Source organism: Ranitomeya variabilis, chromosome 1, assembly GCF_051348905.1.
Source record: "Ranitomeya variabilis isolate aRanVar5 chromosome 1, aRanVar5.hap1, whole genome shotgun sequence".
Lineage (NCBI taxonomy): Eukaryota > Metazoa > Chordata > Amphibia > Anura > Dendrobatidae > Ranitomeya > Ranitomeya variabilis.
The window spans coordinates 667,115,338-667,140,112 of record NC_135232.1 but is presented as its reverse complement, the minus strand read 5'-3'; the positions used below and the strand labels follow the sequence as shown (position 1 = coordinate 667,140,112).

Here is a 24,775-nt window from a genome sequence, read left to right as displayed (position 1 = left end):
CCTTATAAGCATTTCTGGGCTCTGTAGACTCATATGAGGATCTCTATCTATTTAATTTGCAGTCATTATAATAAAATATTCACAATTAGTTCCCAACTAACAATTAAATGGAATTAAAAAAAAACAAAAAAAAAAAAAAAACAAGACGAACAAAAACAACGCAAGGATGAAAAAGCAAAACAAATTAAATAAAATTGTGGACAAAATTGTAAGACAATGTTCATATATGAAAAGTCAGTGTTTCTTCCTTCATCCAGTCCGGCGAATATAGAAGTATCAGCTCTAGGATGGGATTTCACTCTGTCGCCTGTCCTGTTATCTGCCGGCCATTTTCAGGGTCAATGGGCACTTTATTTTTAATTCCATTAGTCTACTCCCCTCCACCCAACTCACAACTTTTACAAACAAAACCAAAGGAAAATGAGCCATTAAGAGGGAAATATCATGTTGAAATCTCATGTCGGCCTGATGACTATTCCCTGCCAGGCCGCATCCTTTGCATTCAGAGGAATTTAATAATCTCAAGTGATGAAAACGTCTTGTGGAAGTGTTGTGAGCGGGAGCGCGGCTCTCCTGACCTGTGTCCATGGAGCTCCCAACTTAGCGCAAAAATCACAAGGCCAAAAACAGCTGGCGGACAAAGCCATGAAGCAGCAGGGAATGCGGCAGCTTTATTGTTTATCTTTTGTTTATGAGGCTACATTCAAGTTTAATTATACCTTTAAATTAAGGTCTAACAGGCGTCAAGAGAATTCTTCTTCCACAAAGCAAAAAAAAAAGGGGCTGAGAGAAGAAGGATCTGTGTTTTCACAACACTGTGGTTTCCAAGTAACTTAACATATAGAATTAGAGAATGTTTTGCTCCGCGCTCGCATGATCGGCACTTATCCGTCCAAAGTAAATGAACGGAAATAATTCACCCGTCAATGTATAGTTTGTTGTGACGCAGAAATATGTAATGGATAGGTGATTTCCATGGGAAGACATTTCAATAGAGGACATTTGTCATAAAGAGGTATAGTGTGTCGTAAACTGGAAATCATCTGCAACTCTAATCAGAGAGCCACTTTGTGAGAGTAGTCCTGGTAGACCCAAGCCATGTTGGTATCAGGGCTCATGCAGAAGGGCGTATATATCGGATGTGTGCTATCGCATTTTTAATGGGACCCATGTTATTCAATAGTGCTGCTCAGATGAACAATTGTTTTCTCGGTCCGATCGTCCGTGAGAAAGAAATCACAGTGTGCAGAATTTTTTGCCAAGTCTCCGATGAGACTCACACATTCACATCTATGGGTGCGAAAAATAAATCAGATCCCGCACAGAATATCCAAGTGGCATCCAATTATTACAGCTACATTTCTATTATAAATCTGGGATTCTGATCATGGACGTGTCTTAATGTAGATGTATGAAACACTGATCGCACACGGATAGCACGTGGACATAAAAATGGATCACACACGGATATCACGTAGACATAAGAATGAATCGCACACAGATAGCATGTGGACATAAGAATGAATCACACATGAATAGCACATAGATATAAGAATGGATTGCACACGGATATCACGTAGACATAAGAATGAATCGCACACAGATAGCATGTGGACATAAGAATGAATCACACACGAATAGCACATGGATATAAGAATGGATTGCACACGGATATCACGTGGACATACGAATGAATCGCACACAGCTAGCATGTGGACATAAAAATGATTACACATGGATAGCACGTGGATATAAGAATGGATCGCACACGGAGAGATCATGGACATAAAAATAAATCACACTCAGATAGCACGTGGATATAAGAATGGATCGCAAACGGAGAGCTCATGGACATAAAAATGGATTGCACACGGATAACACATGGACGTATAACACCAGATCACATATGGATAGCACATGGAGGTATAACACCAGATCACACATGGATAGCACATGGACGCAAGAATGGATCACACCGGATAGCACATGGAGGTAAAAATGGATCACACACGGATAGCACATGGAGGTAATAATAATAATAATCTTTATTAATATAGCACCAACATATTCCGCAGCACTTTACAGTTTAACAGTTTCAAACACAACAGTTGTAGGTATCAACGTTAACAATACAGTAATAAAGCAAAATAAGACAAAAAAAAACGACCCTGCTCGTGAGAGCTTACAATTTACAATGAGGTGGGGAAGATACAAAGTACAGGTGTGTATTTACAATGATGTATTTACAATGATGGTCCAGCCATCTTCAGGGGGTGGGGGGTAGATGGAGATAGTGAATGGGCTACACACACACACACACACACACACAAACATAAAATGACTTTGATTAGGGAACGTGATAGGCCGCTCTGAACAAATGAGTTTTGAGCGAGCGCCTAAAACTATGCAAGTTGTGGATGGGCCTAATATCTTGGGGTAGAGCATTCCAGAGGATTGGCGCAGCATGGGAGAAGTCTTGGAGTCGGGAGTGGTAGGTACGGATTAGTGCAGAGGTTAGTCGAAAGTCGTTTGCAGAGCGCAGTGGTCGGCTAGGCCGATAGACAGAAATGAGGGAGGAGATGTAAGGGGGTGCCGCACTGTGGAGAGCTTTGTGGGTGAGAACAAGTACTTTGAGTTGTATCCTGTAATGAATGGGCAGCCAGTGTAACGACTGGCGAAGAGCGGACACGTCCGAGGTAAAAATGGATCGCAAACAGATAGCACATGGAGTTAAAAATGCATCACACACAGATAACACATGGATGTAAAAATGGATCACACACGGATAGCACGTGGATATAAGAATGGATCACACACCGATAGCACATGGACGTAGAAATGGATCACACACAGATCGCACATAGACGTATAAAACCAGATCGGACACGGATAGCACATGGTTGCATAAATGGATCGCACACGGATAGCGCATGAACCTATAAAACCAGATTTCACACAGATAGCACATGGATGTAAAAATGGATCACACTCGGATAGCACATGGATGTAAAATGGATCACAGACAGATAGCACGTGGATGTAGAAATGGATCACACACGGATAGCACATGGATGCAAAAATGGATCGCACACAGATACCATATGGACGTAAACATGGATCGCACACAGATACCACATGGACGTAAAAATGGATCGCACACAGATACCACATGGACGTAAAAATGAATCGCACACAGATAGCACATGGACGTAAAAATGAATCGCACACAGATAGCACATGGACGTAAAAATGGATTACATATGAATAGCACATGGACTTAAGAATGGATAACACACGGATAGCACATGGATGGCACATGGACTTAAGAATAGATCACACACGGATAGCACGTGGATGTAGAAATATATCGTGCATGGATAGCACATTGCCGCAAAAATAGATCACACATGGAAAGCACATGGATGTAAAAATTTGGGCACACGGATAGCACATGAGTGTAAAAAAAACGGGCACACCAGTGTCACATGGATGAAAATTGGATGAAAATGAGAAAAAACATTGTCTGCATTTCTGGATGAAACTCGGCCAATTTTTCATACACGCGTCTGCAGGCGCCCTAAAAGCTCGTTCAGATGAGCGTGTTTATACAAACGTGTGCTGTCCAAGTAAATATCACACAGTACACTGACCAATGAAATTCAATAGTGCTGTTGAGATGACCGTTTTTTTGGACCGTGTGAAATAAATGGTGGAATGTAATGCTCTCTTCTGTATGTAAATGATACTCGTCCATTCTAATTTATCAATGCACAAAAAATAATCAGATCTTGTTCTGATCATCCGTGTGGCATCCAATCTTTACAGATACTTTGCCAGTATTACCCTAGGATACTGTATTTGGTACTGTCCATTTTAAAATGTTGATGCATAAAAATGGATGCCACACGGGAATAAAAAATGGACACTCTCACTGCATAAGGATGGAAAATTGAATGATTTTCCTTACACTTTTCTGACCCTAGCTACAAGACATGCAGCCATAGTTTTCTAGGTGATCCTGCTCCATCGCTGTGTTATACAAGTGATTGGGGTCACATTGCAACCCTAAGGGTACAGCAGCCGTGACAAACAAGCATACATAATAAATAATAATAATACCCAATTGGGTTCTCTGCGACTTGCTTTTCGCAGTACAGTCGAGATCGCGATGTGACCCATTTATTTATATTGTGCTGCGATTGAGCAGCAACAGCTATCAATCTATCAGCATGACTTGTGTCGCTGCCAAAGTTGACGTGTAGCCTCAATCTTACTTCGACGTCTAATACTCCATTTGCCTGGCTGACCGTGACTTCCTACAGCAAAATCAGGTGTCTGATGGGACAATGAAACAACCCTTACAAGACCCCAAACCACCCAAAATACAATAATGTCAGTACTAATCATTACATCTTTAATATGGCCTTATGCACACGAGTGACCACCAATATGGCCTCATGCTCATGGGTGACCACCAATATGGCCTCATACATACGGATGAACATCGATATGGCCTCCTGCATATGGGTGACCACCAATATGGCCTCATATACACGGGTGACCACCAATATGGCCTCAGGCACACGGGTGACCACCAATATGGCCTCAGACACACGGGTGACCACCAATATGGCCTCCTGCACATGGATGACCACCACTATGGCCTCATGCACAGGGGTGACAACCAATATGGCCTCATGCACAGCGGTGACCACCAATATGGCCTCATGCACAGGGGTGACCACCAATATGGCCTCAGGCACACGGGTGACCACCAATATGGCCTCATGCACAGGGGTGACCACCAATATGGCCTCAGGCACACGGGTGACCACCAATATGGCCTCATGTACAGGGGTGACCACCAATATGGCCTTATGCACAGCGGTGACCACCAATATAGCTTCATGCACAGGGGTGACCACCAATATGGCCTCATGCACAGCGGTGACCACCAATATGGCCTCATGCACAAAGGGTGACCACCAATATGGCCTCAGGCACACAGGTGACCACCAATATGGCTGACATCACTGTACTCAGGATATCACCTCCTCCTGAATGACAAATAAGCCACAAATTCTATATGTCTCGGCTATATGGGCTTTTTTTTTTTTTTTTTTTTACAAATTTGTAGTACAGAAAATTACACAAAACACAAAATATAAAGTGAAGGGATGAAATGAAAGCGGTTACAGTGTGTTATAGGTTTTCAGATATCTAACGGGCTGAAATCTGTTAAAATTGTACTAATGAATCATCTGCGCTGTCTGAGCCTGTCCACGGCTGCGGTCAATAGGTCGTCACTACAGCAGCCACATCACATTGCTCTATTGTTATCTATGATAATTACAAACTCTTATCCTGAGCTACAATTCTGCAAAATATTATGGGCACATAAAAGGGAAGCATCACATTTTTATTGTGAAAACAGCTTTTCCCTCGCACTTTTATGATGTTTTCATGTCAGTGCAATAACGTGTAACTAGCAAACATCAGCTTTATGTCTCCAGAAGCTTACACTGACATGTGCCACTCCGCAGGTGACATTACACTACTTGGGTCTTGATTTAATGCAATGTGCAGACATACCCAGAAATCCTCTGCTATGGTTAGGGCAGGTCTGTGCTTCATGGGATTGTCAGGAAAGGATGGAAAGTTGGAAACACCATGAAATTTAGGGCTGGTCACACTGAGAATGATAAAGTGACAGCCCTTATAAAAGTATCACAGCTTGTAAACGCTTTTTGTAGAGTCTTTTAATTCTTGTTTGAGAGATTTTCATTCATTCTTTCTTGGAAGAGACTATCTATGTATTATCTATCTATCTATCTATCTATCTATCTATCTATCTATCTATCTATTATCTAGGTAGAAAAAGAGGAACAGCACCAGAAAAAATACCTTAAAGCGTGCTCGCTTCCCTGACCAGCATTCCAATGGCCTTTCAGACAGGAAACAAAAAGGGAAACAGCACAAAAAGATGTAAAACGTGGCAACGTTTCGAATAAAACAAATCCTTGGCTTGAGAAATGCCACAGGGCATTAAAGTCCTTTTTTTTTTTTTTTACATCTTTTTGTGCTGTTTCCCTTTTTGTTTACTATCTATCTATCTATCTATCTATCTATCTATCTATCTATCTATCTATCTATCTATCATCTATACATCTATCTATTATCTATCTATATCTATCTAGCAATCATCTATCTGTCTATCTATTGTGTATCTATTATCTATCCTGAATATAGTAAACATATTATATAAATACATAAACCTTTGAATGAAGGTTTTTACATGTCAGGCAGTGAGGGTCTGGCTCTTCAGCATCTAAAGATATATATTTATGCAGCAAGAAGATTTAGTGCAATCATCAAACCATCACCATAGAGTGTAATGTTGCAAGTAACAATGAAAACTGAAGTCTAATTTATTTTCTGCAGAGAAACACAGATTTTGCTCTCAGTGTGAGATGGAACATACACAAAGAGGCAGCTGTTTACAGTTAAGTATCAGTGGAGGGTCCAGCAGTGAAGGGGTGTCTGTGACTCCAGGACTTTGCAGTTGCTGTCCCAGCCTGTCTTGGAATTTAGTCTATGCCAAAATGGGGGGTTTTCCTACTGCTGTGACATGGCTAACCCTTTGTATTCCTTTATGGTGTAGATTCCTGTATAACTGTACCCAGGTGATAATTTTAGAAAAAAAATGTATGCGGGCAAAATTTCAGTTAGTTTTGTCAATGTGCATGGATAACTAGAACAAATCAATCCATAAGGTCTGCAGAGGAAGTGTCAGCTAGAAGTAAGGGTCAATCAAGTCTTAGAGTCCGTTGCCTGATCTATGAGTCTGGTTACATAAAGGTGCCCATATGCCCTAAGTACTTGTTATTAATTGAACAATCTTTGAGCCAAAAGCTATTGTTCTCCACCTCCCCCATGAAATGCATGCATGGTTTGAGAGCGCATGCATGTGTTCTAAATGAGGAAAAAGAAGAAAAAAAGGAGTGGGCATCATGAGTTCAACATGCTCCATCCTTTTTTTAATAAATAATAAAAACAAGTACAATAATCTTAAACAATACAGGTCACAACTGGTACAGGAGGAGAGAGGACCCTGCCCACGAGGGCTCACAATCTACAAGGGATGGTTTTTTCAGCCGTGCCATGAATTTGCCTGACCTTAAGGTGTCCATATATACAGTAATTAACAACTGTTGGTCCAGCTATTCTTTCCAACTTCTCCAGACACTTGCACGCTTACAAGTGTGCAGGTGGTGTGAACGAGAAATGGAGATGGTAAGCCACAGCTAGACATCTCTAGAGGAGGCATATTTCCTTGAAAGCAAAGCATCCGACATGTTGTAATTCAACGTGCCAATATTTTTTCCTCAACATAGGCTAAACGAATGTCAAATGGTTGGCCAACATTAGTCTAATGTAGACCTGCACAACTTACAGCCCACAGGCTGCATGCAGCCTGCCAAAGGATGTTGTGTGGCCCACGGAGGTGTCCGGGAGATGTCATTCCCTTCTTGCCATATTCAAATGTATTTGTGTCTTTCAAAACACTTGGGCGCTGGGACTGGAGGAGAAGAGCGCTTGTTAGTCCTGGTTCCGAAATGCAGGTGCAGCAGCATGATGAGGTCATCATACTGTTGATGTCATCACACTGCTGCCGGCACCACAAAGGCATGGGAGACACTGAATTCTGGTGCCACATTCTTATACTGATGTTGGTTCTGGCACTGCACTCATGTACTGACGTTGGTTCTGATCTTCAACACATGTAGAAATCCATAATGTGTTTTATAGCTAGGTTAACACTTATTCTCAAATCTCTAAGTTTTGAGTAGTTTTATGCAGAGGACCTGCTGAGTTTCTGTCTCCAAAAACTCAATTTACCTTAGCGTGTGTTCACACTGATTTCTTTTGAGCAGAGCCTAAACAAACACAGTCCAAATCCTTCTTAAATACTTAAAAACTTGGTTCTGGTGATGTATTAATGTACTGATGGTGGTTCTGGTGATATATTCATGTAAGTACCCCCTTAATACTGTTTAAAATTGGTTCAGCATGACAATGTGACCCTTGGACCAAATAATGTGCGCTCCTGGTCTAATGTATGCAGTCACCTAAAGATGCAGTACTCTGTAGTCACCATTGCGCCATAGTACTTTTGGTGTCTGCAAGAGGACCCATTGAGATAGAACGCCTGGTTTAGGCACGCTCCCTATTGCTTGGGTAAGTTTTTTTTGTCAAGTGATCCTCCACAGCCACCATAGTATACAATAATGGAGAAACATGCCATTCCCGGAGATCATCCTACCCAGAAATAGAAAAATAAGAAAAAAAAAATAGAGCCAGCCTGTATTGGGATAATGGAGTAGGGGGAGATGGCTCGGTGAAATCAAAGACTTTATAATAAAATAGAGTCAGTAGGAACGAGAATAGTCCCAGCCTGACAGTGGCAGCTGAGGTTCTGTTGATGGATGAAGGTTTGGGGCCTCTCGCAGACAATTGACAGTAAGTGGAGCTTGTACATGGTTACAACAAATATTTAACCGAATATTAACACAAATAAAGAACTTGCAGCACTGGTGTGTGAATAATGTGCCGGAATCTCTTGTGTGATCTGTGTGTGCACCCTCTGGGCAGTTCAGCAAAACCTGTTCCTGAGGGTAAAGAATTCCACTGCCTCCCTCCCCGACATCCCTGTGTCCATCACAAGGAATTCTTGCACAGAACTGTTAGTATTTTTTAAAAAAGGGAATTTTTTCATCATTTACTGTATAACTCATTCATCATTGCTGTTTCTGCACTTTTCTGAAGTAATTTGTTCTTATTCTCTATACGTTTTGCAACACTTTTTAAGTTCTATTTCTTTTTTAAGTCTTTTTCAAGTTTTCCTTGACAGTTTTGCACATCCAAATGTTTTTAGACGGATTCATGAAAGGCGACTCTTAACAAATATCACTTTTTTTTGCCACATCTCACTCCAGACCCTGCCTGGAGTAAGGTTTCTGGAGGAATTCTTAGTTTGGTGCAGTTCTGAGACTTTTTAAAGGATTTGAGAATTTTGGTGGTAAAAAAAAACTGGTTAAAGACAAAAATAATAAGCATTTTGTATTTTGCTGCAAATTCATGAACCTCTGGTCCCACTTTAAAAAATTTGGTTAAAAAAAGTCATAAAATACCATAGGACAAAAAAAAAGAAAAGTGACTTCAAGAAATCACAAATGATTACTTGGCCCGAAAGGATTAATGATTATGTAGGGTGGAGGAACAGTCACTTTGGGAAGGTGTAAAGTATTAAAATTTGAGAGTCCTGAGTAGTTGATACCTTTCTATCTACTGGCTAACACAATACTAAGATATATTTTTTATATGTTTGTATAGTGTAAAAACTACCAAAAAGTAAAGTAACTGAAACATTTTCTTATGAAAAAATGGCAACTAATGAATATTAAAAATGGCCTTGAAAAGCTGTGGTCCATTTCTCCACCATATGTGTCAGAGCGCAACTGTAAGTGTAGGAACAGGATTTATACCCTTCTTTGTTTCAGTGGAAGCCCTACATCCATAAAATAGAACAATGCTTCCCACAAAATCACCGCAAAAACAGTAAGAAGAGCAGAATTGGGGAGCATAAGAGCTGTTTCCGAGGGTGACCTTCTATTCCCCTCATGCATTAAAACCTCACAGTTTGCTACTAAAATCCAATGTATATGATGTGAAAGACAGAAGGTAGACTTTACTGTCTGTCAGCTGTACTCTTCTTACAACCTTGGGGCCTGGGAGGTGGCATACAACACACTGATGGCAAGTTCCACACACAACGAGAATGTCCCAACCGAGAATTCCAAGCTGACGAAATGAGGTCCAAAGTTCAGAGAGACTCAAAATACCACAGAGAAGGCCAAGATGCCCAGAAAAATATAATTCTACACAAAAGAAAGACATTCTACACAATATTCAAACACATGTGTCATGGAGGGCTCTGACGTCCAGAAGAAAGGTTGTCCTCACTCTGAAAAATTCCATGTACCACAACCTAAATTCTCATCTACTTTATGGATAAATTCTTAGTAATCTTCAAGATCTCTGCTTGTCCTCCTTGTATACGAGCCTTCATTGGTTATTTTCAGAAGATGAAAATGTATCTTGAAGAGGTGATGATCACACACGTACGTGGTGTATCATGGCGAGGAGCTCTCCTTTGTATCAAGTCATGCACCTTTGTCCATGACCGTAACAGATTTTATTAATTTCTATCAATCATTGAATCAAGCATAAATATAGAAAAGCCCAACAAGGAAACACATAAAATATATTTTAAAGTTGTGGAAGTCATGTATTAAGGAATGACTGAGATAAAAAGTAGATACATTATGGTTTTTTGCGTTTACTAAACATGGAAACCTCAATGGGCCGGTAAGCAAATTAAGAGATCAGAATGATCTCTCGAACTCGGCTCCAACGATGATTGTAGGCCGGGCAACACGTAATCGGTGCGTTCTGGTCATGCAAGGTAATAACAGAACGTTCCAGGTAATAATGGACCTGACACTGAGAATCACAGTATGGCAATTCCATAAAATATAGGCCAGCAAATTCTACAACCTCATTTTCCTCCAACTATCTTTTTCATATAGAGCGTAAACTTACAAATCTGGGTATGAAGACAAATCAAAGGTCACATTGAGTCCATTGAAGTGATATAAAGCAAACAACAGAAAACCAAAAATGAATGAGGATGAGCCATAAATATCTCATATCTATATACACACACATACCATAAAGGGGTCCTACCTTGTTCACTGCTGTTGTCCCCACTCTGTGATGCATGTCCACCACTGGAAGGTCCCGGCGTGCCTGCTGAATGCGTAGATACTGCGTCATCGTGATCTCTCCATGAGGCAGGATTCTGATCGGGAAGATGTCCATGAAGATGGGAAAAGAAGAGAAAATCATTGCAATATATCAGATATTGTACTGAATTTACAGCCAACCTACAGGGCAATATTTTCCAGTCCAATATTAGTTCTCTTCTTGAGGTGTCTGGTGGCTTTGGTCTCAATATCCCAAACTGTTCAGCACACTTATAGATCAATATTAATTTTTTTTTTGCTTGTGTTTTTTCCACCGGACCGGGTGGCATCTTAAAGGTACGGATCTCCAATTTTTTTTTTTTTTTGTATATTGCACTTGCACATTATTGCTATATTGAGTTTCGGTTGCCGAATTATATTTAGCCACTATAGCACAATGATTTTATTAAGGATATATGTTGTTCTCCCGTATACCCATATGGTAATGGGATCACTTACGGATTTTTAAATTTAGCACATTTTTTACACAAGTGTGGAGATCTTCAATATCCTTTCCGGTGCCTCCTTGTTTTAATTGGGCCCTAATTTATTGTTGATTTTACACATATTATGGTTTATTATTTATACCCATTTATATCTTTTTGTCCTGATATGTGCACACAATTTATCTTGAAGTAAAACTGTTGTGAATAAAGAAGATATATTTTAAATCTTATATCCTTGTCAGTATTCTTGTGGGTTGTTCCATAGTTCTGGTGGTTGTTTTTTTCTCGGCTATTTGAGTGGTTCCCACTTTTTTTTTTGTAACACTGGGGATGGATTATTATTTTTTTTTTGTGGATTACAATATGTAAAATAACTGATTTATTGGTACATTTATATTATTCCCTGAAGTGTAAACAGTATTTTTTTGTTGTTGTTATGTAAATAGAGTATTATTAGGGAGTGACCCTCAACTCTTTTTTTTTGGGGGGGTGCATATCACACAATCTAGGCCAACAATATTATATTTACATACAAAGAAGAAGGGGCCATATATCCGGAACAGAAAGGTACAAGAACAAAAAACAACTGAAGATATGGGGGAACAATCATGTTTAGACCAGATTATAAAAAATGACATATTTTATATAAATAAGTCCAATAGGAAAGAGAAAATATCGGCACTCCACATAAATCTGTTGCTCCGTCCACTATAATGGTGCTCAGCAACAATATTGTAGACCGTTCAATAGTATTGTAGAAGTGAAATTGTGGCACTCACCTATGCATAAAAAATTCAGAAGACTTTATTCCAAGTAGATAAAAAGTACAACATGGTAGTGAATACTACTATTTATGGACAACAGCCGTTTCGCACCGAGCAGATGATTCTTCCTGGTCCCAAGTTAAGTTTTAATCTACTTGGAATAAATTCTTCTGAAGTTTTTATGCATGGGTTAGCACCGCAATTCCATTTAGTTTATAATAATATTTTATATAAATGACATCTTTATGATAAGTTACAGCTTTGCTGTCAATTTGGAGCATTCCTATGGGAAAGGGAGGAACGATGGTGCTTTCTGAGTGCAGTAAGTTGGAGATCAATATGTTAATAAGAAGGTAAGTCTCTCCCCTGGCTAGGTTGTGCAACTGGGGCACAACTCAATGTGCATGTATTTTGAAAATGAGGGATGGTGCAGCCAACCTAGAGTGCTACTGGGGGATATCCTCCAAAAGAGATTCCGGCAGAGTGCAACACAAGGTATGAAATCCAGTCCCAAATAACGAAGATCCGAATGTTCAGCAGGAATGAACAAGAAATTTATTAAAACCACTATGCGTTTTGACTTGATCTGGTCTTCTTCAGGAGGCACCTGACACCAGTCTTCTTCAGGAGTCACCTGATGAAGGCTGAGTCCAGCCGAAACACATTGTGGTTTAATAAATTTCTTGTTCATTCCTACTGAACATTTGGATCTTCGTTATTTGGGACCTGGATTTCATTCCTTAGATTCGCTGTCAACGTTATTCTGGTTTACTGACATACACCAACCACCCTGTCCACATTATTACTCAATCCCACATATCTCTAGTTCGGAGACCCTCCAAAAACAATCACCTGATATTAGCAGATTTTTATGTAAGATTTTCCTGGGGATTTAGGTTGCGAGATCCTTTAAGTTCATGTTAGTTATTTTTCTTTAGACGCCAATAAAGGGGAGCTAAGGGTTACATAAAAACCAGATTGCTTCCCAAAGGCACCTTACCATGCTTTATACAGGCCATTTGTTGGATGGGCTAGACAGATGGCCACCAAACTCCTCCTTTTCAACATATGACGTCACACAGATATAGAAAGTAAAACAGATGCTACGTACATGGCGACAGAAGGAATTCCACCTAACACGCAGACTATTATATATCACACGAGACGCGCCATGTCTTTCTATCCAGCATATAATAAGTCAGGGCATAGGTGTGAAAACCAAGATCAGGCAGCGAATGCATCGCGAAACACGGATTACATAGAAGAAAGTGTTATTAGAGTAAATGGCTGGATCCTACTGTGTTAAGGGCCAATGTCCCCTGCTGGTTGTATACACAATCACATGGACTGCTATTGAAGGAAGTGAAATGTGACAGAGCGAGCAGAAGTGAAAGAGAGTGTGACAGGAAAGGAAGAGACAGGAAAGAGGAAAGGAAGCACAATCTGACATACTGATATTGGAGAGTGCCACAGGTTCATATGATGAATGGGCGAGAAAGCGAACGCTACGGGCAAACTGGACATACAGGAAAATGCCCCCAGCCTGACCAGCTTCAGGGTCCGACCTTGTACAAGTATGCCTGTAAGCAATATATATATCACTAAAAGAAATCTATACTACCCATTTGTATCTAACAAAGATTCTGCAAGATTTCATAGATCATCATGTTACATGCTACATTTTCTCATTTTTTCCCGTAAGGCTGTGTGTGCACACAATGAGTTTTTGACGCTGCTTATTTTCACTGCATTCGAAAACGCAACGTCTTACAGCTCCAGCAAAGTGGATGGGATTTATAGAAATCTCATGACCGCCATGCTTCTTTATTACGCTGCGTAAACTGACCAGCGGTGCACTTTTCACATCCACAACATGAGCATTATGAGAGGATTTTGCCCACAGACTTGCAAAATTGGTAAAAAAAAAACTCCACGCATACGTTTTTTGGTGTGTTTCCGCTACTGAAACGAACTAAAACTCCTGTGAAACACACATGACTGTATCAATAAGGTTTTGTCAAAGCCAAATACCAGGAAGTATTAAAAACAAAGCAGCTTTATTTATAATATGACATACCAACAAGAGACAAAAAACGCAGGGTCAAAAACAAGATAAAAAACGAGTGTAAAAAATCTCAAGAAACCTAATTTACTTAATAGGTGTAGAAATGGTTCAGAAAATCTGCAACATCAAAAACTCACCAAAAAGCTCATGATGGGAACATAACCTGAAGTACAAATTGACTAGTGACCCATTATGCAAAATAAATGGCCTCCAAACACCTAGGACAGTGGCTTAAACAAGCTGCTCCCATCGCTCACACTGAGGGAGCAGTCAGACGGCCGTATAAATTGGACCAAGATCGGACTGGCTGGCGGCTGTCCTGACCCAAGCGTGACAGATTCATGTATTTCTATGCAGGGTCAGGAGAGCCGCCAGCCAGTCCATACATGGCAGTCCGATCTGAGTCCCGTTTATACACCGTCTGAATGGCACCTTATGTATGTAATGGAATGTATATGGAGGATATAAGCACTGAGCGTTAAGATACAGTAATTATGGGCAGGAAGGTATATTTCTGAATGTCCTGAGAGTAAGGGCTCATTCAGGCGAGCGTACAACACCTGCACGCTGTACAACGGAATTCAATAGATCTGTTCAGATGACAGTTTTTCCACACAGACCGAGCGTCCGAATAAAAATAATCACTGCGCACACTAGTCTCCTCCATATTTGTAATGAAACTCGGCCATTGAAATTTCCCAAAAATTAGATCCCATGTGGATCATTCGTATACATGGATCACTGGCATATATGGATCATTCGTATATATGCATCATTCTCATGTACAACACCATGGAATTAATGGTGCTATATAAATAAATAATAATAATTCCTATATATGGATCATTCCTATATATCGATCATTCGTGTATGTGAATCATTCATATCTGTGGATCATTCATATTGCATCTGTTTTTTTACGGCTACATTGCTATCATTAACCCAGGAAACTGCATTTGATCTTTTATATTATAAAATGTTGATGTGTAAAACCAAGTTTACTAATGTAAAAAACAGATCAAGTGATAACAATACAGATGACATTTTTCTGAACCAGGACTAGAGCGAATAGAGAATGTTTCAGTCAGCCTCTACCCATAATAAGTACAGTTATACCAGTGTACAAATAACCCCATAATGTGTGCAGTTATACCAGTGTACATATAACACGCACCTCCGCCACCGTGTCCTTACTGCAGCCCTACAGTTATGTCTACCGTGATAAGGTGGAAGCATTTCTCAAACACGTGGAGCAGCTGCCTTACTTGTCACCTTCTAATAACCCCCTCTAATTAATACCCTGTAACACCCAGCTTCCCACCCAGTGTGAATGCAATCCTACACTTTCCTAATAATGCCGCCAAGCAGGCCACAAAGCTCCATGACAAGAATGGCATCTGCTCGTGGAAAATGAAGGTAAATTATTACTTCGGTGACAATATTGGATTTATATTGGATCATTTTCTAGTAGACCATAAAAGTAACTCGCCAATTGTAAAGGAACCCAAGAGGTAACCGGAGAGGAGATACTCTGGGAGTAAAGTAATAATTATCCTGGTGAGTAAATCCTTGTCTGGTTTATAGGAAAGCTTTGTGACAACCAACGTGGCCACCACTGCTGTTCCCGGATGTATCACTATATATGGTGGCTTCTATGTAGGCTTGGTGGCAACCTTCATGAGACTTGTCACCCAGCATTCCCAGCTGAAGGCTAAACGCTACTTTTAACTGCTTTACACAAGGAAATATCTCCACAATCAGATCTTAAAAGGAAATATTCTATAAAATTCACAAGTTTCAGGTTGCATATCTACCCGAGATCTGAGGTTGTACACCGAGAGCCAGGAATGTAGTGCAGCAAGTGAAGCTGCTATGGTTGTTGTGTGGCACCGATTCCACACTATGGCATCCAATAGCAAAACTAACAACAGTAAACTGAAATGTACAAGACATTTACTAGATAAACATCACCAGAAAAAGAGCCGTGAGAGAGGAGGGTCATAGTCTCACGCTTTTCTTTTTAGACATCCACTTATCGCTGATATTACTGGATCTGACCAATGGGTGGAACAATCATTAGGATCCAGATTTCTGATCCATCGCGGATCTCTTTTTATCGGACTGGCTGTTCCCATACAGAAGCAGAGAGACAAGAACAGTTTGTGGCCCTTTACAATCCAATTGTTCATCATAATGCATCTTTGGGGGTAGTCATGGCCTTCTTACCCCTTGGGCAGGGGTGGACATAGCATTGGTGCAAGAGGTAAGGGGGCCACTAGCACCTCCAAAGCAGGTGGAATTGTGCATTGTTGGACTACAAGGGGCCAATATATTCTTGCACGAGGACCCTCTTCTGTCTGTGTCCGCTCTTACTCTTGGGCACCAAGGTTGCACCAAAATGTATGTCCCCCTCCTACCTGCTTCAATACTACCCTGAGTTGACAGTGATCACTACAAGCTTAGCTCTAGTCAAAAATATGTCATTTCCATTTATGCACATGGCACGGTGCCAGATTATACATATATCTGGCAATTCAGCTAATTGTGGCCACATCTTTGTGCTTATTGTCACCTTATAGCCATGGGCACTGATCGGCGTGCTATAAAATGGCGCCCTTATTAAAATATTGGCGCAAAAGCGTAACGTATGCAAAAAGTAAGAGATGCAAAACGCGTGGCTACATGTAAAAACAGGAAATACAGAGTGACCCATTAACAGACAGGAACAACAAAGAAGGTCAGCTCTGCCAGTCACAAAATAATGAGGGAGGGGTGGTCCATAGATAGATAGATGATAGATAATAGATAGCTAATGGGTAGATAGATAGATAGTTGATAGATAAATAGATAGATAGATAATAGATAGATAGATAGATACATCTATAGATGGATAGATAGATAGATAGATAGATAGCATAGATCTATAGATAGATAATAGATAGATAATAGATTGTTCCCTTCCGTATGAACACATTAGTATGTAACGCTCACAGGAGGTGATAATCCGCTCACTGATATGGTAACATGCATCTAGGCCGCTGACGGTTTAATAATTTAGGATACAAATGTGCATTTCCTTCTCCAATCTAATTGTGTTAAAGGGAAGAGTTTCCAGGTGAAAAGCTGAGAATATTGAGCAGCCCAATACAAAGCGGATGAAAAAGACATCCAAGAAGCGCGCTCCCCTGGGAAGGCATTTTCTATTTGCCGGGCCGCAGCCCCGCAGCTGATAATGCAAGTTGTAATTAATATAAAAGCAGGAGACAATATGGGAAGAGCTTGTTCTCGCTCTGCCACAAGAGATCTCTCTGCCTAGAATGTGTTTCTCATTTACACACCAGCCTGCCCCGCAAACACTACTTTAGCAGAACACTCTCCCTGGGAAGGTTCAAAATTGATTTAGTAACATCATTGGATATTGCTAAACCTACAGCAGGGCATGAAAGCCGCACAATGATTTTTTTTTTTTTTTGCTGTTTTGTTTTTATTAAACCCAGAAAAAAAATCAAAGAGTAGAAAATATGTAATCATTTTTTGTAACACCAATAGGAAAAAATATATGTGGTATCACAAAATGTAAATATTTTCATGGAAACAGATGTAAAATATACTTAGTCTTTAAAAGAGCATGCGAGCCCCATAGGTGCAGGAGTACTGGGAGCAGGATACCGGTGTGAACACAGCCCAGGACATTACTGCTGCAGCTAGTCATTACTGTCCAATTTACCAATTATATTTGGCGCCTATGTTCCTGTCCCACATAACCAATATCCTATACATTGAGTGTAGTGGAATGACCCATAATGGTCGGAGCCATCCTAGGCCTTCATACAGGGCCTCCTATAATGCCCCAGAGAGCATAGATCGGCCATTCTGACCCCAAACAGCAGGAGGCAGAAGTCTATGATCGTAGTATGGAGCCATTGCTGTGCTGGAGACTAGGCTCTGCCACTGTCCTCTTCTACGGCCCATGATAATATGTGGATGATATCAGCAGCTCCGGCCCTCTGCGGCTGATAACAGAGAGGACCGCTATGTTCAGCTGCACGTTATATGGACCAGTATTCGTCATACACCTCGGGTAGATTTGAGTACACATAAGTACACTGCAGCGGTGCAGATTATGAACAATGGTGCCGGATACAGACAATTGCGGCTTTTTTTTATGACGTTCCAGTGCGATACATTGTGAGCGAACAAACTGTCCCATGTTCCTATTCCTCATATTTACAGAGTAATTGACATCAGATGCACAGAGCACAATTACCAGCTCTGCCGCACCGCTCTCATCTACTGCACCCAGTATTATTCCTATTAACCATGATGGTGGTGGTTCTCATGTATGGGGAGAGGATTGTTCCAACTGATACTCACGGGATTCGACATCTGTCAGCTGCAGAATGCGGGTCTGCTGCTTCATCCATCCATCCATCCATACATCTATGTATCCATCTATGTACCTATCTACATCTAGGGATCCATCCATCCATCTATCTATCCATCCATCCATCCATGTACCTATCTACATCTAGGGATCTATCCATCTATCTATCCATCCATCCATCCATCCATCCATCCATGTACCTATCTACATCTAGGGATCTATCTATCTATCTATCTATCCATCCATCCATCCATCCATGTACTTATCTACATCTAGGGATCTATCTATCCATCCATCTATCCATCCATCCATCCATTCATCCATGTACCTATCTACATCTAGGAATCTATCTATCCATCCATCCATCTATCCGTCTATTCATCCATCCACCTATCTACATATTGGGATCTATCCATCCATCTATCCATCCATCCATCCATCCATACATACATACATACATCTATGTATCATCTACGTATCCATCCATACATACATACATACAGTACACCTTCTCATTTAAAGATTTTTCTGTATTTTCATGACTATGAAAATTGTAAATTCACACTGAAGGTATCAAAGCTATGAATTAACACATGTGGAATTATATACTTAACAAAAAAGTGTGAAACAACTGAAAATATGTCTTATATTCCAGGTTCTCCAAAGTAGCCACCTTTTGCATTGATGACTGCTTTGAACACTCTTGGCATTCTCTTGATGAGCTTCAAAAGGTAGTCACCGGAAATGGTTTTCACTTCACACTGTGCCCTGTCAGGTTTAATAAGTGGGATTTCTTGCCTTATAAATGGGGTTGGGACCACCAGTTGTGTTGAGCAGAAGTCTGGTGGATACACAGCTGATAGTCCTACTGAATAGACTGTTAGAATTTGTATTATGGCAAGAAAAAAGCAGCTAAGTAAAGAAAAATGAGTGGCCATCATTACTTTAAGAAATGAAGGTCAGTTAGTCCGAAAAATTGGGAAAACTTTGAAAGTGTCCCCAAGTGCAGTTGCAAAAACCATCAAGCGCTACAAAGAAACTGGCTCACATGAGGACCGACCCAGGAAAGGAAGACCAAGAGTCACCTCTGCTTCTGAGGATAAGGTTATCCGAGTCACCAGCCTCAGAAATCGCAGGTTAACAGCAGCTCAGATTAGAGACCAGGTCACTGCCACACAGAGTTCTAGCAGCAGACATATCTCTACAACAACTGTTAAGAGGAGACTTTGTGCAGCAGGCCTTCATGGTAAAATAGCTGCTAGGAAATCACTGCTAAGGACAGGCAACAAGCAGAAGAGACTTGTTTGGGCTAAAGAACACAAGGAATGGACATCAGACCAGTGGAAATCTGTGCTTTGGTCTGATGAGTCCAAATTTGAGATCTTTGGTTCCAACCACCGCGTCTTTGTGCGACGCAGAAAAGGTGAACGGATGGACTCTACATGCCTGGTTCCCACCGTGAAGCATGGAGGAGAAGGTGTGATGGTGTGGGGGTGCTTTGCTGGTGACACTGTTTGAGATTTATTCAAAATTGAAGGCATACTGAACCAGCATGGCCACCACAGCATCTTGCAGCGGCATGCTATTCTATCCGGTTTGCATTTAGTTGGACCATCATTTATTTTTCAACAGGACAATGACCCCAAACACACCTCCAGGCTGTGTAAGGGCTATTTGACTAAGAAGGAGAGTGATGGGGTGCTACACCAGATGACCTGGCCTCCGCAGTCACCAGACCTGAACCCAATCGAGATGGTTTGGGGTGAGCTGGACCGCAGAGTGAAGGCAAAAGGGCCAACAAGTGCTAAGCATCTCTGGGAACTCCTTCAAGATTGTTGGAAGACCATTCCCGGGGACTACCTCTTGAAGCTCATCAAGAGAATGCCAAGAATGTGCAAAGCAGTCACCAAACCAAAAGGTGGCAACTTTGAAGAACCTAGAATATAAGACATATTTTCAGTTGTTTCACACTTTTTTTGTTAAGTATATAATTCCACATGTGTTAATTCATAGTTTTGATGCCTTCAGTGTGAATGTACAATATCATAGTCATGAAAATACAGAAAAATCTTTAAATGAGAAGGTGTGTCCAAACTTTTGGTCTGTACTGTACATCTATGTATCATCTATGTATCCATCCATCCATCTTTGTATCCATCTATATATCCATCCATCTATCTATCCATCCATCCATGTACCTATCTACATCTAGGGATCTATCTATCCATCCATCTATTATCTATCTATCCATCCATCTACAGTGGGTACGGAAAGTATTCATACCCCTTTAAATTTTTCACTTTTTGTTTCATTGCAGCCATTTGGTAAATTCAAAAAAGTTCATTTTTTTCTCATTAATGTACACTCTGCACCCCATCTTGACTGAAAAAAACTGAAATGGAGACATTTTTGCAAATTTAATAAAAAAGAAAAATATTAAATATCATATGGTCATAAGTATTCAGACCCTTTGCTCAGACATTCATATTTATGTCACATGCTGTCCATTTCCTTGTGATCCTCCTTGAGATGGTTCTACTCCTTCATTGGAGTCCAGCTGTGTTTAATTAAACTGATAGGACTTGATTTAGAAAGGCACACACCTATATAAGACCTTACAGCTCACAGTGCACGTCAGACCACATGAGAATCTATCTATAATCTATGTATCTCAATCCAAAAAAATTGATGGCAGCAATTTCAAGGTCCACATCTTGGACCGAAACGTCGCATATGGGCCTTTAAACTGCACGTGAATCTTTATCAACAGTTGTGTGCTGCCTTCAATTTTTGGGGATTTATCTACAAGGTTTGGTACATGCCTGGGAGACTCTTGCACCCAACATTCTTTTTTTGTGCTGCTTTTTTTCTTTCTATTTTCTATTTACATGACAATATTTCTAGTTTTCTTTTCCTAAACATTTTTCTGCTTACATACTGTACTCCAATAATCTGGCATTAAGCCTCCAGTCCACACGTTATATCATGAATGTCTGACAGGTGAAACCTATTGGCAGAACCCATACCGGCCGGGCGAGGCGATGCTGGTGAAGAATGGATGGAGAGGGGGCTGCACACGTGTTGGACTCTCTTTCTCTTCACCGTATGGTTTCTTAGTACAGCATAGGGTAAACATATAAGTAATAATGTGTTACTAGGGCAGGTGTAGACCACCATAGAGTCAGCGTTTGATCAGAGTACGATCAGAGTCAGCATACTTTGATCCAATTCTCTCAGATGAGAAGTTGGAGAAAAGCATCTCTCCATCTTTTCCACTCTGTCAGTGTTATCACACTGCACTCAGATGTCACCCGAGTGCAGTCCGATAGTTTCCACACACTGGGTGACTTGAATGGCCGAGTGCAATTGAAATTTTGGATCAAATTTGGAGATGCTGCGACACTGTCCTACACCTATGCATAACCCCATAGGATAACTTTAGTCCAGATGCAATTCGATGTTTCGTCGGGTGGTACTCGGACTGATAACGCGGTCCTCTGCACTTGCCCTTACAAAGTATCTGGAGTAGATTCAGTGTCGCGTTGGAGTACCAAGGAGCCAACATGGACTCTGGGGATCCACAGTTCAGCTACTTACAAAGCTCACATTATCCTCATTTACAGATTTAGCTCTTCTATACGTATAATAATACACTGATTATAAAATGAATGACGAGACGCTGCCTCTGGCTTATTGTGCCAACTACTGCTCATCTCTTAGGGTGTGGGCCCAATGTGGGATTTACTTGTTCCCCTGTAGGCCAGTCCAAGTCTGGGTACATAAATTAAACAATTTATTTGTCAATTAAATTGAATCTTTTACCAGGTTTTTCTATGTAATCTAAGAGCAGCATGATGTAGGGGCAGAGACCCTGATTCCAGCGATGTGTCATTTCCTGGCCTACTTGTTGTAGTTTTGATAAAATCCCTGTTTTATCTACTGCAGAACTAGCAGTTCTCTGAATGCTGAGCCCTGTATACACTGTGCATAGGCTGAAAGCTGTCAATCTCTGGTGGGGGCAGGGCTGGGCTGCTTGTCACTAGGTTTACTAGTCCTCTAGTGATAATCTCCTGCTAATAGAACAGTGATTTTTATAAAATCCACAGCAAGCAGCCCAATAAGTGACAGATCATTGGAATCAGGATCTCTGTCTCTACATTATGCTGCTCTTAGATTAGGTGATAAAAACCTAGTGACAGATTCCCTTTAATGAGATAATAGAGGATCAGTGTTTACATATTAATCACGATTTCCATTTCTCAAAAATCTGTTCACTTACATGGGAGCTACAGAAACAGTTGAGCACGATTTGCCACACTCTCCACATAGGTGAAAGTCCCATAAACCTGTCAGACATTTATGGCATATTCTGTGGACATCCTATAAATATCTATGTGGGAAGACCCCATTACCGGATACCGGATTTCATATATGTCTCATTTCTTGCCGATGTTTTATACCGGCAATTATCGATAGTATCGCTCGGAATCCTCAGAATTGTAATGATTGTTGCGACAGATGCGCCTGTCGAGGGCACTCGGAATTTATGTTTCTAAAATCAAGTAACATGGCAACACATCCTAAATAATATAATTGCTAAAGGTCTCATTTGCACCACAGCCACTTAGTAAGGTTCTCTAAATACATAGAAGAAAGACCTCCAATGTCACAACCCGGGACAACACCAAGAACATGTGGACAAGTCACCACCTGAAGCAAGCACCCAGGAATTCCCGGCAAGTCCAATTCTGTGCTTAGGCAAGTGACCTACTAAGAGCCGACTGTAAACAGGCCAGCACTCAAGTGTTTAGCGTATGAACAAAACCTCATGCGCTCCTGGAATTATTGACATTCCTCCCCTAAACAAATCTCCAATAGGTCCTGGATTGTGCTAATGAATTCATGTCCAAACCACAGGTTCTGGAAGCCTGGCCTATGTGACTGTCCACTCTGGAAGCCTGGCTGATGTGACTGTCCACTCTGGAAGCCTGGTCGATGTGACTGCCCACTCTGGAAGCCTGGTCGATGTGACTGTCCGCTCTGGAAGCCTGACCGATGTGACTGTCTGCTCTGGAAGCCTGACCGATGTGACTGTCTGCTCTGCAAGCCTGGCCAATGTGACTGTCCGCTCTGTAAGCCTGGCCGATGTGACTCTCCACTCTGGAAGCCTGGCCGATGTGACTGTCCACTCTGGAAGCCTGGCCAATGTGACTGTCCGATCTGGAAGCCAGGCCGATGTGACTGTCCACTCTGCTAGCCTGGCCAATGTGACTGTCCGATCTGGAAGCCTGGCCGATGTGACTGTCCACTCTGGAAGCCTGGCCGATGTTACTGTTTGCTCTGGGAGCCTGGTTGATATGACTTTCTGCTCTAGAAGCCTGGCCCATGTGACTGTTTGCTCTGGAAGCCTGGCCAATATGACTGTCCGCTCTGGAAGCCTGGCAGATGTGACTGTCTGCTCTGGAAGCCTGGCAGATGTGACTGTCTGCTCTGGAAGCCTGACCGATGTGACTGTCCATTCTGGAAGCCTGGCAGATGTGACTGTCTGCTCTGGAAACCTGACTGATGTGACTGTCCACTCTGGAAGCCTGGTCGATATGACCTTTCTGCTCTGGAAGCCTGGCCCATGTAACTGTCCACTTTGGAAGTCTGACCAACGTGACTGTCTGCTCTGGAAGCCAGGCCAATATGACTGTCCGCTCTGGAAGCCTGGCCGATGTGACTGTCTGCTCTGGAAGCCTGGCAGATGTAACTGTCTGCTCTGGAAGCCTAACCAATGTGACTGTCTGATCTCGAAGCCTGGCCGATGTGACTGTCCACTCTGGAAGCCTGGCCAATGTGACTGTCCGATCTGGAAGCCTGGCGGATGTGACTGTCCGCTTTGGAAGTCTGCCCAATGTGACTGTCCGCCCTGGAATCCTGGCCGATGTGACTGTCCACTCGGGAAGCCTGACCAATGTGACTGTCTGATCTGGAAGCCTGGTCGATGTGACTGTCAGTTTTGGAAGCCTGGCTGATGTGACTGTCTGCTTTGGAAGCCTGGCCGATGTGACTGTGCACTCTGGAAGCCTGGAAGATGTGAATTTCCGCCCTGGAAGCCTGGCCGATGTGACTGTCCACTCTGGAAGCCTGGCCGATGTTACTGTTTGCTCTGGGAGCCTGGTCGATGTGACTTTCTGCTCTGGAAGCCTGGCCCATGTGACTGTTTGCTTTGGAAGTCTAACCAATGTGACTGTCTGCTCTGGAAGCCT

At 41.5% G+C, this 24,775-nt stretch overlaps 1 protein-coding gene across 19 annotated transcripts in view; it reads right to left on the bottom strand.

Annotated features, from left to right (window-relative positions):
* The window catches only part of MEIS2 (Meis homeobox 2), a 182,514-nt gene that overhangs the window by 136,058 nt on the left and 21,681 nt on the right, over window positions 1–24,775 (bottom strand). For all 19 annotated transcript variants that reach the window (XM_077263746.1, XM_077263656.1, XM_077263667.1 and 16 more), the window contains exon 7: window positions 10,807–10,921. In XM_077263746.1, the coding sequence (XP_077119861.1) occupies window positions 10,807–10,921 (115 nt within the window). The remainder of the gene's footprint in view (window positions 1–10,806; window positions 10,922–24,775) is intronic.